We start from the raw sequence: 20,361 nt of genomic DNA on the forward strand, positions 1-20,361 counted from the left end.
CAGCGTATGCTGGGGAGAGAGGCTGCTACCGCTGACATATAAGAAGTGTGGGGGTAGGGGGGGGGCTGGGCTCCTGTCAGGCCCCTCCAACAAAGCCGGGCCAGGGTAATTAGTAACCCTTCCCCTCTGCACCCCAGAGCAAATATACATATGTCTGAATGATTTAAATGTATCATAATGATCCTGACTAAAGTAGAATGTAATAATAATAATAATAATAACAACAACAATAATAATAAAAACAATAATAACATAATAAAAATGTGTTGCATAACTTATGGCGTTGCATACCACAAGTAGGTTCCTGGAGTGGACAAACCCTTGTGTATATCAATATTTCATCTTTAACTACTTACGGCAGTACATGTTTTTCAAAACTCCACTGAAAAATACATTTATATGAAAGGGTGTGTACAAGTTTGGACAAGTACCTCTTTCCCTGACCTCACCCCCACCGTGATGCAAATGAGGAGGCTTTATTTTATTATTTATTTATTAACAGTTTCTTATATAGTGCAGCATATTCCGTTGCGCTTTACAATTAGAACAACATTAATAGAACAAAACTGGGTAAAAGCAGACAGACATAGAGGTAGGAGGGCCCTGCTCGCAAGCTTACAATCTATGGGGAAATAGGCATTGATACACTAGGATAGATGCTATCTATTGCATAATGGTCCACCAGATTGCTAGGTTCTTAATGTGTTGTATGATATGATCACCCCGCAATGTTGGCCAAATGTCAGGAGGGTGTGAGAGTAAAGAAAGACAAGATGTGATGTTTATGTATACTGTTCAGAGAGGATGTAATTAGATAGGGAAGCACTGACAGGTATGTGGGTGGGTCTGGAATTTGATAGGCTAGTCAGAAGAGGTGAGTTTTCAGGGAACGTTTAAAGGTTTGGAGACTAGAGGTCCCATTTACCAAAGCCAGGAATTACAAACAGTGCTCCCCCTCTAATTTCCCACTTTCAAGAACAGATCACAATAGTTGTTATAATGATAATGGTATTATAAAGAGGGTGACATACAATGGGATTAATACTTTTGAATTCTCTTTTATGAAGAGAATATACGATAAGGGAGTATATCGATATGTAACTGGCATTACTAAAATGTGCACTGAACGCTTTTCTTCTTCATCTCATACTTGCATTGCCACATCCTGGAATAATTAGGAGCTGAAGTTGAGTTTGGCATTCCAGAACATGGAAGTAATCTTTTCCCTGATTGGGTGGTGTGTGCTAAATTGGTGTGAACCTACTCCAGAAAAATACACTTGGGCCCAGGCCCTACTGACTGATGATTTGTGCCACCCTCTGCCCTGTTGAAAGAAATAAAACATGTGACCATGCAGTGTTTTTTCCATTCTCCAACTGTTCATGTACAAAACATGTATTTCATTTTCACATGCTGTATTTACTTTTCTGGTCATTTGAGTTTTTAAATCACATGCAAGTATTTCATTAGCGTACTAAGGTCTCCTATAGCTAATTTTATTTTCTGTATGCAGATTACTTTGACATTATTTCTTTTAACAGCGAGTGTCCCTTCCGTTGTGGTAACTCCTGTGCAATCTTTAGCCCTGTATTTCCAATTCCTTGCAACTTTCTTACAGCATTTGGCCGCTATGCAAACAGTTTTGCTAAATCATCCAAAGTTGTTTTATTGACAAACAAACTCAGTGGCTATTACCTGGAGGTGGCAAAGGACCGCTTGACTAGAAATGAGTCAGGCTCTGATCATTTCATTGTATTTTTTCTTTTCTGCAGCCTGTGACGTTGACCACTGGGGGCCACACTGCAGTAGTCGATGCCAGTGCAAAAATGGAGCATTGTGCAATCCCATTACGGGAGCATGCCATTGCGCTGCTGGCTTCAAGGGCTGGCGCTGTGAGGAACGCTGTGACCAAGGGACATATGGGAATGACTGCCATCAAAAATGTCAGTGTCAGAATGGGGCAACTTGTGATCATGTAACTGGAGAGTGTAGATGTCCTCCTGGGTATACTGGTGCCTTGTAAGTATCTTATCTTTACTGTGAACTATGCAAATCATGGAAAGATGTAACAAACCAGTGATACATTAGGAATGAAATATTAATTTGCATTTAATCAGGAAGATTTCTTTTTTATTGTTACCCTGGGATACAAGCCAAAGCTGTTTTGCACAGATGCTGTTATTCAGATGTGGAAGCAAAGCAAAAAAACAAGCAACTGGGCAAAACGATGTTGCACTGAAGGTGGGGCAGATGTAACATGTGCAGAGAGATTTAGATTTGGATGCGATGTGTACAAACTGAAATCTAAACGGTAGTGTAAGCTGTCTAACATTTGTGGGCTACATGTAAACTCAGCCAGTATTTATCCTGCACATAAAAAATATAAATGTATTTCCTCCCTTTGCATTGCAAAATGTTTTGTTCCAGATACAAATTTACATGCTTTTTCTGTCATGCTTCCAAATCCGAATCAGGCCCAGAGTGTACAGCAGAACCGTATCTTATCTCACAGCAATCAATGAAAATAAACAATACTGCCTGATGCTGGATGATACAAAATGCATGCTTGAAAACACAGCTGTAAGCCATGCAAATAGAGCAGTGTATTTAGTGAAAAATTGTGAAGTGCATGTACAACCCGAATGAACAATCTACTTACTGTTAATTGAAATCCATACATGTCAGTCATAAATATACAGTGCATCCGGAAAGTATTCACAGTGCTTCACTTTTTCCACATTTTGTTATGTTACAGCCTTATTACAAAATTGAATAAATTCATTTTTCCCCTTAAAATTCTACACACAGTACCCCATAATGACAACGTGAAGATTAGATTTTTGAAAATTTATTAAAAATAAAAAACTAAGACTCATATGTACATAAGATTTCACAGCCTTTGACATGAAGCTCAAAATTTAGCTCAGGTGCATCCTGTTTCCACTGATCATCCTTGAGATGTTCCTACAGCTTAATTGGAGTCCACCTGTGGTAAATTCAGTTGATTGGACATGATTTGGAAAGGCACACATCTATCAATATAAGGTTCCATACTTGACAGTGCATGTCTGAGCACAAACCAAGCATGAAGTTGAAGGAATTGTCTGTAGACCTCCGAGATAGGATTGTCTTGAGGCACAAATCTGGGGACGGGTACAGAAAAATATGTGCTGCTTTGAAGGTCCCAATGAGCACAGTGGCCTTCATCATCCGTAAATGGAAAAAGTTTGGAACCACCAGGACTCTTCCTAGAGCTGGCCGGCCGTCTCAACTGAGCGATCTGGGGAGATGGGCCCTAATCAGGAAGGTGACCAAGAACCCGATGGTCACTCTGTATAGAGCTACAGCATTCCTCTGTGGAGAGAGAAGAACCTTCCAGAAGGACAACCATCTCTTCAGCAATCCACCAATCAGGCTTGTATGGTAGATTGGCCAGATGGAAGCCACTTCTTAGTAAAAGCACATGGCAGCCCACCTGGCATTTTCCAAAATGCACCTGAAGAACTCTCAGACCACGAGAAACAAAAATCTCTGGTCTGATGAGACAAAGATTGAACTCTTTGGCGTGAATGCCCGGCATCATGTTTTGGAGGTAACCAGGCAGTGCTCATAACCAGGCCAATACTATCCCTACAGTGAAGCATGGTGGTGGTAGCATCATGCAGTGGGGATGTTTTTCAGCGGCAGGAACTGGGAGACTAGTCAGGATAGAGGGAAAGATGAATGCAGCAATGTACAGAGACATCCTGGATGAAAACCTGCTCCAGAGCACTCTTTACCTCAGACTGGGGCGACAGGTTCATCTTTCAGTAGGACAACGACCCTAAGCACACAGCCAAAATATCAAAAAAGTGACTTTAGTACAACTCGGTGAATGTCCTTGAGTGGCCCAGCCAGAGCCCATACTTGAATCCGATTGAACATCTCTGGAGAGATCTGAAAATGGCTGTGCACCAACGCTTCCCATCCAACCTGATGGAGCTTGAGAGGTGCTGCAAAGAGGAATGGAAGAAACTGCCCAAAGATAGATGTGCCAAGCTTGTGGCATCATATTCAAAAAGACTTGAGACTGTAATTGCTGCCAACGGTGCATCAACAAAGTATTGAGCAAAGGCTGTGAATACTTATGTACATGTGATTTCTTAGTTTTTTATTTTTAGTAAAATTGCAAAAATCTCAATAAAACTTTTTTCATGTAGTCATTTTGGGGTATTGTGTGTAGAATTTTGAGAGGAAAAAATTATTTATTCCATATTGGAATAAGGCTGTAACATAACAAAATGTGGAAAAAGTCAAGCGCTGTGAATACTTTCTGGAGGCACTGTAATGTGGAGCTGGCAGACTGCAGGAGTGATACTTAGATATGAACCTGTACTCAACCAATCACTGACAATCGTGTCAAAGTTGGTTTACTTATTTAACTATTATTTGTTTGCTTAGCACAACTGTGAGTTGTGTTGTTTTCACAATGAAGGCAGTGGCTGTGAATACTGTATGCACTTTACAAGAGATAGATAGTTCAAGTGCAGAATATATCATTAAATATGTTTACTCCTAGACTGTTACATGGAAGTGGCAGGGGGCACCCTATATTTTCCTTTCCATAATTTTCTGTGTCAGTGACAGCCACACATAACCCTTTTGATCCCAAAACAATCCATTGTATATCAGTGTACTCACTCAGATCTGTATTATAATAAAAAAACATTTCTCCCTCCCCTGGATCCCTGTGATCCACATGAGATAGATAACAGATATCTACAGATGGTGAGACCACACACTGCGATATCGGCTCAAATGAGTGATATAACTACATGTATTATTATGTTATTTGTGGCCAACATCAACCCAGAAAGGAAAGCCTGTCAACACTATGTTACAGTATCTGAGGACCTTAGTTTAATCACAATGTTTGTTTTTATTATTTATACTGTGTTACTTCATCTTTTAGTTGCCTGTTTTAAGTTTTCTTCTTTTGTAGTAGGCCCAATGGCAGGTAACAGCATGAAAACCCATTTAAAATATAAAATATTATACATGATTTATGGAGTAAGTGAAAGTAGGGTCAAGATACAGTAGGCCCTAGTGTGCATTAATAGCTTTGCCTTTAATTGTTCTTTTAGTTGTGAGGACCTTTGCCCACCTGGAAAACATGGTCCCCAGTGTGAAGAAAGATGTCCGTGTCAGAATGGGGGAGTTTGTCACCATGTGACTGGAGAATGTTCCTGCCCTCCGGGATGGATGGTGAGTCAGATGAGCTCATTAGGCTTGTGTTTTGGCTAGATTGGCATATGCATTGTGATCAATGAAAAAATAATTAACTAATTCAGTCAATAACCCCTTTTCTATTATGCTTAATGACCTTTGGTAAAAATAGTAATTAATTAAGTGACACAAGGCAACAGAGTGCTTTCTCAATCTGTTCAATGCTTGATGGAGTGTGAGTCCATTAAACTGTGATAGAGGAAGATATAATTACATTTAAAAGTATGGCGTGAATCTTCTATTATGTGCTAACAAGATTAATTATGACACAATTGTGTATTGGGTATTAATCTACTACACTATTATATAAAATCATGTTCACATTTACAATTATAAATGCACAATACTATATATGTGTGGCACTTATGTAAATAGTGCTCTTCTTATAAATCATATGAACTATAGCGAAACATACGTCAACAACTGTAAAATTAAATTACACTCCATTTGATATTCATAGTAGTTATATCATTGTATCATTTTAGCAGGTATATATTTATATTAAGACAATACAAGGTGCAACATAATTCACTGTCATATGTTGACAAAGTATAATAATTTTTATCTTCTGTGTTATGCTGAGAAAATACGGCTTTTTGTCTTTTTATGCATATTTTTTGGCCTCAGGAAAATGGTCTAGAAACTTATGGGGGTCAGGTGTTTATTTTAATTAGTTGCAGTCACAGCGCTTTAATCATCAATTTACAAAGCTACATGATAACATTCTGTTTTAATTTAGGGCACAGTCTGTGGCCAGCCTTGCCCCGAGGGTCGCTATGGCAGAAATTGTACTCAAGAATGCCAGTGTCACAATGGTGGGACGTGTGACACTGCCAGAGGCCAATGTCACTGCAGCCCTGGATACAATGGAGAACGGTGAGAAATATGCATATATGATACCTAAAATAATAATAATCTGATATATTTGAGATTAGTGAGATTTCAATGTTCTGCAAAGTATTCTTCTTGTTCCACATTTGGCTGCCAAACATTACAAACTTCAACGTCAGAATTCCCGGTCCTATTCCAACCGCACCATTAGGCAAAATGCAGTGGCCATGGTCATCCCAAACCAATTCATACACTATAAATGCAGCAAATTGATGCTGAACAAATACAATGGGGGTAATGGTGTTCTGTGGGATGGAGAAAAGAGAATGGAACCTGAAGTTTGTATTGCCAGAATTTCACAACTTTGCAAAACGGATACTTCCGCCAGAAAACTTGATTCACCTGAGAGTCTGCTCATCACAAGTATATACTAACAATATAGATAGCCTGATAGGACAAATGTAATTGTAGAACTGTAATACTGTATTTATGGTATTTAATATAAACCACTTTTGTACTGTGACTATAGAGCACGCTTGCTCACAAATTTTTTAGAGATCTCCCCCAATTCTGATAGTAGACCAGCGTCCCAGATCCCACCCACTTCCCTTGTGCAAAGAGCGGTCCAGGAGTTTCTTGACACAATTCACGGTGAATCACTCCACCTGCATCACAGTGCCACAATTTGCAATTCATTGCACCCTTCCCCCTCCACTGCCACTAGATCCCCCCCACCCTCCCCCTCCTCAGGACCTCCTGGAATATACCATTCACATGTCGACAAATATGATATAGAGACATGGAACTATTATTAGGGCTTTTCTATTAGAGCACAGATTTAGTACGCTGTTTTTGATCAAACTACAGCACACATCAAACTGGCTAAAAACATGGGAGGTCATTCCGACCTGATCGCACGCTGCCGTTTTTCGCAGCGCAGCAATCAGGTCACTGCTGCGCATGTGTATGCACTGCAATGCGCAGGCGTGTCGTACGGGTACAAATCGGATCATTGCTGGGCAAGGTATTTAACGAAGAATCCATTCGCACAGCCGATCGCAAGAAGATTGACAGGAAGAAGGCGTTTAAGGGTGTCAACTGACTGTTTTCAGGGAGTGGCTGGAATAACGCAGGCGTGTCCAAGCGTTTGCAGGGCGGGTGTCTGACGTCAATTCCGGGACCGGACAGGCTGAAGTGATCGCAGCGGCTGAGTAAGTTATGAGCAATTCAGAAACTACACAAAATGTTTTTGTACTGATCGGCTGCACAGGCGTTTGCACACTTGAAAAGCTAAAATACACTGCCCTGTGGGCGACGACTATGTGTTCGCACGGCAGCAAAATACAGCTAGCGAACGATCAACTCGGAATGACCCCCACTGTCTGACAGAAGGTGATTAGAGATTCTGTAATACATACATCAGGCTGTCCACTTGCAGTAAAGTATAAATGTCTACTGAGCATCCTCTATTCTTATCACTGTTTAGATGTCAGGATGAGTGTCCTTTTGGGTTGTATGGAATGCACTGCGCTGAGACATGCAAGTGTGTTAATAATGGAAAATGCTATCACATCAGCGGTGCATGCCTTTGTGAGCCGGGCTATACTGGGGTACACTGTGAGACAAGATTGTGCTCAGAAGGCCGTTACGGGATGAAGTGCGACAAACAGTGCCCGTGTCATGCAAAGAACACACTAAGGTAATGTGAAATTAGCTTTCATTTTGTATGAAGACGCATGAAAGAATGAATTATGCAATAGCTAGTCTGTTTTACTAAACTGCCTCTTATTTATATATTAAGTAAGTGAATATATTTTCAGAATAAGGTATTGCTGCATTACACAAGATTTTATGGGTTCCAGGTCAAGTTACTAAAAGAGCTAATGAAGACTGGAGTTAGGGATTTGGATTACAGGTTGTGGACAGTCGTGTAACTACAGGGTAGCATGTCTGGCAAATGTCCAGGGCCATACAGGGTGAAAGGGGCCCACCCTGAAAGCAATCACTAAAGGGGGTATTTAATAGACATAATTATGTAAAAAAAATCAGGAAAATGTGGTATTTATGTTTTCTGGAGATGGAGATAAGTTTGTTTAAAAAAAATTGATAGATCTCTCCTCCAGAGGCAGCAGCAGCACTGTCCAAAATTCATATAGGGGAGCCCCACCAACTGCCAGTGAGTTCTGGCTGGCAATGCATACTTCCCCTTTGGTCTGAACCGAGGAGGACCTGAAATCATAGGCACGGCCTATCGGAAAGGGGCATGGCCTCTCAGCAAGTGCCACGCCCACAAGCCACGCCCCGTTTTTGCCATTATGGGGGCAAGAACAGCGCTGAGAGAGCTGCTGGACATGACCCTTGTCCCTCTGTGCCGGGGATAGACGCTGTGCGCACAGCATCTATTCACCGCTGCTCTGCTCTGAGCAGTGAGTGACAGGGGGGATCTCCTTACTGCCCCTTCCCCCCCCCCTCACTGCTGGACACTGTGACCCGCAGGTGGGACAGCGGGACAGGCCGTGAAAAACGGGACTGTCCCGCCAAAATCGGGACAGTTGGGAGGTATGCGATGTCTGACAGCATTTGGGGTGGCTCCCCTATTTGAACAAGCTTTGGGGTCCCAGATTTGAGGAGGGCTCGGTGATGCCAGTTCATCCACTTCCAAGGCACCTGATCTGCTCTTCTACACCTGCCCTTGCAAGTGAATTTGCAGTGAAGCCGTGTTTGGGCTGTCAGGTCTGATGAAGCATTGCACCCTATGTGCAATTGTAGGCAGGAAGCAGGATCACTTACAATAAGAAGTGACTTGCTTTGCTGTGTGAGCTTACATGGACCTTTTCCCCGTTAAGTAAAATAATGGTTCTTCTGTGAAAGTGTTATTCTAGCAAGTGAAGGGAGAATGCTTTTCTGCGTTTGGTCCATGCTTGTCCTGTAATAGTGTAATCAGCCCTTCCTGGACATCACTGGTCTGCAGAAAGAAGCAAACAGCATAATCAACAGTCCTCAATTGCAAAAGCAATTCCGTACATTGACTTTAGGAGCTGTGATTAATCAGCGTTAAGGCAGTTGCTAATGCTTTGCTTGCTCATCTCGGGCATGAATGCTTTGTACTTATAATTTTAAACACATACCCCAAAGCATCCCGGACTGAGGGAGGAATTGTAAGAAAAACAACATTAATTGCTCACATATTCCGCATGGCAAGCTTAGCACAAAGGATGTCTAGCTGATCTTTTATATTGAAATATTCTCCCCTACAGTATCACAAGATGAATTAGATGTTTCAGGGAAATTAATTGTGTGTTTATTTTAGATTTTGCCACCCTTGTATTTTGCATCATGTATGTAACACTTATAAAGCATCTTAATAAAAGTTGTATAAGTCATAGTGGACCTCAGATGTTGTTGGAGGAGCTATCGCTGCTGCTTACATAGAAACAGCAGTGATAGCTCTAATATGGTAATGCAGCAGGAGGCATCACGTTTACTGATGCATTACTGATCCCAACTGCGTCCTAAGACACAGTATTGGATCATCTCAGACACCATTGGCTGGCTGCGTAACCTATGTATATTATGTATAACCTACAGTATGTATACCTATGTATAGTTCATGTATATTAGCCATACTTTCCCATGTATATTAGCCATACTTGGCCATGTATATTAGCCATACTTATTAGCAATACTTGCCCATGTATACTAGCCATACTTGCCCATGAATATTAGCCATACTTGCCCATGTATATTAGCCATACTTATTAGCCATGCTTTCCCATGTATACTAGCCATGCTTGCCCATGTATATTAGCCATACTTATTACCATGTATATTAGCCATACTTGCCCATGTATATTATCCATACTTATTAGCCATGCTTTCCCATGAATACTAGCCATGCTTGCCCATGCATATTAGCCATACTTGCCCATGTTTTTTCCATACTTGCCCATGTATATTAGTCATACTTATAAGCCATACTTGCCCATGAATATTAGCCATACTTATTAGCCATACTTTCCCATGTATACTAGCCATACTTATTAGCCATGTTTGCCCATGTATACTAGCCATGCTTGCCCATGTATATTAGCCATACTTATTAGCCATACTTGCCCATGTACATTAGCCATACTTGCCCATGTTTCTGCCATACTTTCCCATGTATATTAACCATACTAATAAGCCATACTTGCCCATGTATATTAGTCATACTTGTCCATGTATATTAGCCATACTTATTAGTCATACTTGCCCATGTACATTAGCCATACTTGCCCATGTATATTAGCCATACTTCCCCATGTATATTAGCCACACTTTTTAGATATACTTGCTCATGTATACTAGCCATACTTATTAGCCATACTTGCCCATGTATATTAGCCATACTTATTAGCCATGCTTTCCCATGTATACTAGCCATGCTTGCCTAAGTATACTAGCCATACTTATTAGCCATACTTGCCCATGTATATTAGCCATACTTATAAGCCATACTTTCCCATGTATATTAGCCATACTTGCTCATGTATACTAGCCATACTTATTAGCCATACTTGCCCATGTATGTTAGCCATATTTGTCCATGTGTATTAGTGTATTAGCCATACTTATTAGCCATACTTGCCCATGTATGCTAGCCATACTTATTAGCCATGCTTGCCCATGTATACTAGCCATGCTTGCCCATGTATATTAGCCATACTTATTAGCCAGACTTGCCCATGTATATTAGCCATACTTGCCCATGTATATTAGCATAATGATTAGCTATACTTGCCCATGTATACTAGCCATACTTATTAGTCATGCTTGCCCATGTATACTAGCCATGCTTGCCCATGTATATTAGCAATACTTATTAGCCAGACTTGCCCATGTATATTAGCCATACTTGCCCATGTATATTAGCATAATTATTAGCTATACTTGCCCATGTATACTAGCCATACTTATTAGCCATGGTTTCCCATGTATACTAGCCATGCTTGGCCATGTATACTAGCCATACTTATTAGCCATACTTGCCCATGTATATTAGCCATACTTGCCCATATATATTAGCCATACTTATTAGCCATGCTTTCCTATGTATACTAGCCATGCTTGCCTAAGTATAGTAGCCATACTTATTAGCCATACTTATTAGCCATACTTTCCCATGTATTGATAAAGCTAAATATTTATCGTGTATATAACCCTTTATGAGGTCTAAGAACACTGTACGCTATCTACGTGAGAAGTACCGTATGGGTACGCAAGTTGCGTATCGATCGCTTAGCTGTGATCGAGACGCTCAGGCGTCACGTTCACTCACGGCCAAGTGATCGCAGGCAGGCAGACTATTGGCTGTTGACTTATCGTAATGATTCGCTATAGCGTAGCGGCGCTCGGGAGCACGAGGAGATCACCAGCGATGCAGACGCTCACAACGTTAAACCTTTATGTCTATACCCTTAACAATGAAATACACAGTAAACCTTAATGTAGAGACAAAGTGTAAGTGCAACCTTGTGTAACCTGATTAACTACAAAGCTGTTTGAGCGTAACCGACGCTCAGAGAATTCTTAACACTATAAAGAATACACAGATACCTGGGCTTAGGGTCCGAAACCTATTATGTGTATTATGACTATTATACTTGCAAAAGGAATCGCAGTACAAATGATACACTACAATATAACATAAACCAACTAACCAGATAAACTACACAGGAAATACAATACAATACAATTAAAGGAAAATACGAGAGAAAGAGTAGAGAGAGAGAGAGAGAGAGATGGAGAGAGAGAGAGATGGCTCACAGTAAGACAATATGATCACGGAGAAAACTTACGCACAAGGGGAACGATCGCATGCGCCTCGATATCCAGCTCCCGATTATCAGCAATGAGAACCGTTGAAGAGAGTGAAGTTGGATATGGTCGGCCTGCTATTTATGCCCCACACACAATACAATTCAATGGTCCCTACAATCTCATTGTTCATTGGACACAGGAATTCGGCTTCGCATTATAACAAAAGGTCATAGGTTGATTCATACAGGTGGGCTGTGACTATTTCCAACTGCTCAGGTGGGAGGGAAACTGGGTTTCCCGCCGCATGGGTAATAAAGTGCAAATAAAGTAAATGTTCATAAACTTCTTATGTCCATAACTATTCGCACGAGCGATTGATCTGCTTCAAACCAACACCGGAATATTTCTAATTAAATATTCTTCCGATGGATACTAAACACCACTGTATTACTCCTATCTGACCCTTCGTATCAAACAAAGAGGGATTCCTCTGTTCATAAACATTCTATATTAACCAAACTTTCAGAATCTATCAAAGGGACCATGATCTACAAAATACATTATTACTGAAAATATGTTACGATTGAGTCGCCTGCTACAACCACATAAACTCTACCGTAAATACGCATACCATGCGCCTGCGGGTGCCCGCGACTGTGAGTATGCGCACGTACGGGAGAGCGTACGCATGCGCAGCACGGACCTGTGTGAGGTGCAAATATGGTAGTGTGCATAGAGATATTTTTCTGACTTTGACAGTCCACCCTTTGGCAGTCAATAATAACTGCCACTTCCTGAAAACATTTCAAAAGGAGAAAAATATATGTCAGGGGTTAATTCATTTCCATGGTTGGGTAAGGGAGGAGAGAGGAGTAGGTGGGAAGAGGGTATGACCTAGTGAGATAGCAGAAGCATGTGTGTATGAGTCCATGTTTGGGGGGGTCATGTATCATCGTGCCGTACGTGTTGTAAATCAAGCTTCGAGGTATTGCGAAGTATACATTTGAATTCCTTCTTATCCCGTGGTACAGGTCTGTGGATGGGCTGTCAAACTTTACCGAGCTCTTTTCGGATTTTGAACAAAATGGGGAGCACATTTTAGTTGATGATACATGAATGGGGGAATATGTGATTGCTGATATCTGTGCCTGTATTCCCTATACTATGTGTGTCATTACCTGAGGGTTGTAGAAATGAAGAAAAGACATAATTACGGTAAATGCGGTGGTATTCTATGTCAGGTTAATGTACATCTGTCGGTTGAAGTTTTGTTCGGTATCAGTTGAAAGTCGTCTTCTTTGCGCTGTTTTGCTCATTAGGCGTGAGCAATAAGCTTTGTCAATGCCATTAGATTTACAAAAAATGTTGGGCTAGCGTAATTTTAAGAATTCTAGGGAAACTGGGGATCCATGGCAAAGTTCATCAAGTGTCCATATCTCAAGTGGTCAAAACTTCTTCTTTGGTCTATCCGTTGTCTGTATAGCGTCTCATCAACTTCCTCGTCCAAGGGGGTCTTGTTATCTTGGAGAAAAACCAGAAAAACAGGTGAAAGAAACGGACCGTAGAAATCGCATTTTCATCACATCATTGTTTCTATCGTTGGGTCGTAAATCAAATCCAGGTTAATTACAGTTTCCTCACTCCTCAAACTCATCACTCTGGTACTTTGTTTGCACCTCATTAAAGCCTGCCCGCATCTAAATATCAATCCAATCGATATAACAACACCTAAGATACATAGTAGAAACTTCCCAACATCCATTATGACTCCTTGAGCCCAGTCTCCCAAACCGGAGAACCAATTTCGCGGGTTCAACCATGACACCCAACCAGTCAGCTCATTACCTACAGCAGCAAGAGTGAGATTGTGTTTTCGGCGAAATTCCCACTTTAATTGGAGAATATCGTCCATCTTTTGGTCTATGACCTCTACCGGATCCTCGGTGCTATTTGTGATATACGTGCAACACTTCACGCCGTACTGTGTTGCCAATGTAACACAATATCCGCCTGTCACTGCTGTGAGGTAATTAAGAACCATTCTATGCTGTACCAGTTCTGTTTTATAAGCTTGAAGTTCTCTTCCAGTGTATCTAAACGTGTCATCATACATTTCAGTGATATTATCTAACAAATTGGCGAGTGCGGAAATGTATCTATAATTCATCACTCCTCGAGCGGTGCGAGTGAAATCTAACGCCACCAGAACCTGAATCCCGGTGGATTCATGGATCAGATCAGAGGCCGGATGCTCTAACCTTTCTGACAGTTGTCTTTTAACGAGGTGCTCGTAATGAGTGTGAGTATAAGGAGCTTGGGCACCACGGTGTATGTCTTTCATTTTATCATGAGTTACAGTCATTACTTCAGGCAATACTCTTCCAATATAACACAATCCTTCAGAGTTTGGGGCAAGCCACTTGTACGCCTTTCTCCCGCATATGAAATATGCATCATCGGGGAGAACATATGGGACGGAGAAAGACATTACCATATTACACACCTTCCAGGTGAAATCTCCTAGCCCTAATTCTTCCATCTGCTTAATGCACGTATCAGGTTGTACGATATGTGCACAGTATCCTGGTGATACTTCTCCAACTCTAGTAATCCTATTTCCTAGGGTGTATCTATACCGGAAAGATTTTCCTCTACTGGCTATGTGGCGTACAAGCTCTGTATCTGTAGGCATTCTATCTGCTCTATGTGAAAAGGTCATGGTGTGGTTACTCCATGATACTTCCCAATTTCCCGGCTTTCTGGGATTGGAGATGTTAAAACATAATAGGGACCTATCCACGTGGTATTGGTGGAGCTTCAAACTAGGAGGGCTGGAGATATTAAACCTCCGGTCCACCGGTCTCCCACCATTTAACTCAAGTACCTCCCCTATCGTTAAAGGAAATGGTACTAGCCCTGATTTGCTATGACCCTGAGGTACTTGAGAGCATACCCAACAATCTGTTTTGTTTAATACATTACCCACTAAGGAGTGATAATCACTCAATGGATGCCGGTCCATATGGATATTAAAACTGGATTGGCATTTCTTAATGCACCCATCTTCAATGACATTGTTACAGAGCCTACAGATACAGTTTTCTTCAGCTAACAATCCGTCACAATTTCTTCTATGGTCAATGCTATCGGATCGTTTTCTGATACTCGCCTTTGCTTGTTGGTTAGGTTGATCTTGGAAAACTACGCCTCCATCTTTATCATCAGAACCCATTCCAGAACCTCTATCGACCTCCATGGTACTCTCGCCGGAACAGACTGCTCTGGTCAACATCATGGTCAACAGGAAAATCCGGATCACAGTCTCTTGGGGCAAGTCCATCTTTGAGGAGGAGACGAAGAAGAATGAGAAGGAGGAAAAATACATTTGAGGGAGAGGGGATGGGAAGTGGAGAAAAACAATAAAAGGGAGTGGGGAGTCGACAACAGCTCTCGGTCTTCAAGGCTCAGGTGCCGCCTCAGTCCTCCTGGAACAGACACTCCAGTGATACAACCTCTACCGTCTGTTCCTTATCACGGGACTTCTCTGGATCAGCAACCTTCTTGCAGTGGGATGAATGGACCCAAGTCTCTCTCTCAGCAACCTTCAATGCTGTAGTGCTAGTCAATAAGACCTGGTATGGTCCTTCCCATCTGTCAATAAGGCAACCTGAGCGTAGAAAATTCCGTATCATTACATAATCCCCAGGTTCAATGTCATGACAATTACTATCAGGTAGATCAGGAATCACCAACTTTAGATTATCATTTTGATTCCTTAACTGTTTACTCATGTTAATCAAGTACTTTACAGTTACTTCATTGTTACATTTCAAATCATCCTGAGGGTTAATCATGACATGCGGTTGTCGACCAAACAAGATTTCAAAAGGGGACAGATTAAGAGGGGACCTGGGAGTGGTTCTGATGCTGTACAGTACAATGGGTAAAGCTTCTGGCCATGTCAATCCTGTCTCTGCCATCACTTTACTCAATTTATTTTTAATAGTGCTGTTCACTCTTTCGACCTTCGCACTCGCCTGTGGACGGTACGGAGTGTGCAGCTTGCTATCAATTCCCATCAACTTACACATTCCTTGAAAGACATCACCTGTAAAATGGGTACCCCTATCACTTTCGATTATTCTAGGGATACCATATCTACATACAAATTCCTGCACAATTTTCTTAGCTGTAAACATAGCGGTATTTGTAGCTGCAGGAAATGCTTCGACCCAATTCGAGAAAACATCTATACAAACAAGTACATATTTCAAATTCCGACAAGGGGGTAATTGTATGAAGTCAATTTGTATTACCTGGAAAGGGCCGCCGGCAGGTGGGATATGGGATGGTTCTGTAGGTATTGCCTTTCCAATATTCTTTCTCAGACAGGTAAGGCATGACATTGCTCTTTTACTCGCATGAGAGGAGAATCCTGGGGCGCACCAATAGGCTCTTACCAATTTGCACATTCCCTCCTTGCCTAGATGAGTCAGCCCGTGAGCTGCTTCAGCCAGACATGGAAGATATGCTCTGGGGGCCACTGGTTTACCATGTCCATCCGTCCAGAGTCCTGAGGACTCTTGGCCACATCCCTTTGCCTTCCAGACTGCCTTTTCCTGTGTGGAACACAAATTTTGCATTTCACACAACTTCTGTGTGTTAATGGTATTAAATACCATTAATTGTGTGGTGTCTGTCTGTATGGGGGTAGCAGCTGCTAACTTAGCAGCTTCGTCTGCTCGGCTGTTACCAAGTGATACCGGGTCTTGGCTATATGTGTGTGCTTTACATTTGATAACAGCCACTCTGTCGGGTTCCTGTATCGCTGTTAGAAGCCTTTTTATGTGAGCTGCATGCGCTACCGGTGTACCAGCTGCCGTCATGAAATTTCTGAGACGCCATAGGGCTCCGAAATCATGGACTACCCCTAATGCGTATCTAGAATCGGTGTAGATATTGGCTGACTTACCCTTAGCCAATTCACATGCTCTGGTTAGGGCGACCAGTTCAGCAACCTGGGCTGAGTGAGGTGGGCCTAGCGGTTCCGCTTCTATGGTGTCTTGGTCATCTACGACTGCGTATCCAGTACACAAGTCTCCCGAGTCTGACTGTCTGTGACAACTACCGTCCGTGTAGAACGTGAGTTCTGCATTTACCAGTGGGTTGTCACTGATGTCAGGCCTTGCGGTAAAATTTTGGGTCAAATATTCCATACAATCATGTGTATCTTCCTTTGTATTAAATCCTCCTTCCCCAGCACTCTCACCTTCCACCCTTTGTGCCTGACCAGGCACACCTGGGAGATATGTTGCAGGATTTAATGCACTGCATCTCCTTATGGTGATGTTTACGGGGGCCATTAGTGCCAATTCCCATCTTGTAAACCTCGCTGATGAGACGTGTCTGGTTTGGGCAGAATTCAATAAGGCTGATACTGCATGTGGCGTATGGATTGTGAGGTTGTGGCCTAGCACGACATCTTCGCTTTTTGTCACTAGCAATGCTATCGCAGCAACACTTCGCAAGCATGTGGGGAGGGATCGCGCTACCGTGTCTAGCTGAGCGCTGTAGTATGCAACTGGCCTGCTGGCATCACCGTGTTTTTGGGTTAGTACGCCTGCCGCGCAACCAGCACTTTCTGTTCCGTATAGTTCAAAGGGTTTCCCATAGTCTGGCATACCTAGTGCTGGTGCCTGCGTTAGGCACTGTTTGAGTCTCTCAAATGCTGTTTCGGACTCGTCTGTATGCGAAATCCTATCAGGTTTGTTCGAGGAGACCATTTCCTGCAAAGGTAACGCTAAAATGGAAAACCCTGGGATCCAATTACGGCAATACCCACACATTCCTAAAAACGTTCTGATCTGTTGCTGGGTTTGTGGCAGGGTCATGTCTCTAATTGCTTGGATTCTATCAGCGGTCAGGTGTCTCAGTCCTTGTGTTAGACAGTGTCCCAAATATTTTACCTTAGTTTGGCATAATTGCAACTTGTCTTTGGACACCTTGTGTCCGGTGTCTGAAAGATGAAACAGGAGCTGTTTCGTATCCTTCAGAGATGCTTCCAGTGAATCTGAACACAGTAATAAATCGTCCACATACTGTATCAATACTGATCCACTGTCTGGTTGGAAAGACTGTAAACAATCATGCAAAGCCTGAGAAAATATACTTGGACTATCTATGAAACCTTGGGGTAATCGAGTCCACGTGTATTGGACTCCTCTGTATGTGAATGCAAACAAATATTGGCTGTCAGGGTGCAGAGGTACCGAAAAGAAAGCGGAGCAGAGGTCAATAACAGTGAAAAATTTGGCAGTGGGAGGGATTTGCATTAGGATGACAGCTGGATTTGGCACTACGGGGAACTGACTCTCAACTATTTTGTTAATCCCCCTTAGATCCTGCACTAGCCTGTAACCCCTCCCCCCACTCTTCTTAACAGGGAAGATGGGACTATTGGCAGTGCTGGACGTTCTTACCAGAATGCCCTGTTGTAGCAAGCGCTCTATTACTGGGTAAACTCCTAACTCCACCTCTGGCTTCAGAGGATACTGTGGGATTTTTGGAGCTATCCTACCATCTTTTACTTGTACAACTACTGGAGCTACGTTTGCCATTAATCCAGTGTCCTGTCCGTCTTTTGTCCAAAGTGACTCTGGTATCTGAGATGTCATCTCTTCTATTTGGGATGGATTCCTATTTGTCATAATGGTATGTGACATTAATTTTGATGGGGAGTCTAACATGTCTCGCACTTCCTGAGCGTGTTTCTCAGGTATGTCCAAGAATACACCCTCAGGAGTACAATAAATGACGCACCCCATTTTACACAGTAAGTCTCTTCCCAGGAGATTAGTTGGTGCCGATGCAGCCAGCAAAAAGGAATGCTTGGTATGCAAAGGCCCTATTGTAATCTCGGCTGGTTTGCTAACAGGGTAGTGCTGGACTACTCCTGTTACTCCCATGGCTGGAATTGTCCTACCAGTGGTTCTCATGCCCACTGTCGAATTTATCACTGACTTGGCCGCCCCTGTGTCTACAAGAAAGTTCAAAGTTTTACCAGCTACATTAATTGCGACCTCAGGTTCACTTTCAAGGTTGGCAATCAATTTCACTGGCTGCAGATTACAGGTATGGCCACACCCCTATTGGGTATGGTGACCTCTCTGAATCCCGCTGGCAGCAACTATTTGTGAGGGAGATAGTTGGGAACTACCAGAGGCATGCCAGTCTCTGTTTGGGGGATATCTTTTTGTTTCCCCTGTATGTGGCTCATAACTCCGTTTCTGCGGACCTTGCTCCCAATGTCGTGTGTCGTGTCGTTGTCTAGGGGGTTGGTATGAGTTTCGTGGATTCTTTACTCTACAATCTCGTGCCATGTGTCCCTGTTTGTGACAAGAATAACAAGTAACCATACTTGACTTACCCACAGGATTTGGTGATACAAACAAAGGCTGCCTTGTGGTCAGAGCCTGTATACTTACTGACATTAATTTGTCACCTTGTTGTTCCCTGTGTCTGGTGATGTTTCTGTCGTGATCAATAGCAGCCTCTCTCAAAGTAGCCACAGACAGACCTCGCCAACATGGTTGCGTGGTCTGTACCCTAGTCTTCAATGACTCTTTTAAACCATCCATCAGTACCGATACTGCTACTTCCCGATGGTTTGTGTCTGTTTTAATGTCCTCTATACCTGTGTATTTTGCCATTTCTAATAATGCTCTGTGAAAATACTCTGCAGCTGTCTCTGACTCCTTCTGTTTAATGGAGAATATCTTATTCCATTTAGCTACTGCTGGGAAATACTCTTTTAGCTGCAAGTTTATTCTTTTCACATTATCTTGGTTGTACACATCTGTAAGAGGTACATCATGACCTAGTCCGCAATCAGCTAAAAATTGAGTTGCGTCGACATTTGAGGGTAAACATGCTCTCAGCAATATCTGCCAGTCTTTATTGTTGGGCTCTACAGTGTTACCTAAGTCTCTGATGTATTTTTGACTGGCAACTAAGTCTTTTCTAGGGTCAGGAAATTCAGACACTATGGTCCTTAATTCCATTCGGGAAAATGGAGTGTACATGGCAATGTTCCTAATGGGAGTGGCTCCTGATGCGTCTGTTTTCCCATTTGGCACTGCTATTACTCTAACAGGTGTAATTCTAACAACCTCATTCTGTGTAGATTCTACAGGCTGTGGTGAAATAGTTTCAGCATAATGCATGGTGCCGTACTTACCAGTTGATACGACCTCACCTATCCCTCCGCTAGGGGCCTTTACTAATCTCGTGGGTGGAGCTGTGCCTACTGTGGTCTCTGCTATGGTGGCTGCTAGAGAGAGCGCTGAAATCGTTGCCGATTCGTCCTCTTGATCACACTCCTGAGGAAAGTTCAAAACAGGGTACAACTTGCACGGGTTAATACTTGCATGGGTTAATGGGTTAACATTATCATTAACATTTACACAG

General features: G+C 42.3%; 1 protein-coding gene across 3 annotated transcripts in view; it reads left to right on the plus strand.

Annotated features, from left to right (window-relative positions):
* The window catches only part of MEGF10 (multiple EGF like domains 10), a 183,335-nt gene that overhangs the window by 102,229 nt on the left and 60,745 nt on the right, over positions 1-20,361 (plus strand). For all 3 annotated transcript variants that reach the window (XM_063964243.1, XM_063964244.1, XM_063964245.1), the window contains exons 6-9: positions 1,773-2,019; positions 5,124-5,244; positions 6,005-6,141; positions 7,583-7,795. In XM_063964243.1, the coding sequence (XP_063820313.1) occupies positions 1,773-2,019; positions 5,124-5,244; positions 6,005-6,141; positions 7,583-7,795 (718 nt within the window). The remainder of the gene's footprint in view (positions 1-1,772; positions 2,020-5,123; positions 5,245-6,004; positions 6,142-7,582; positions 7,796-20,361) is intronic.

Source organism: Pseudophryne corroboree, chromosome 1 (assembly GCF_028390025.1).
Source record: "Pseudophryne corroboree isolate aPseCor3 chromosome 1, aPseCor3.hap2, whole genome shotgun sequence".
Lineage (NCBI taxonomy): Eukaryota > Metazoa > Chordata > Amphibia > Anura > Myobatrachidae > Pseudophryne > Pseudophryne corroboree.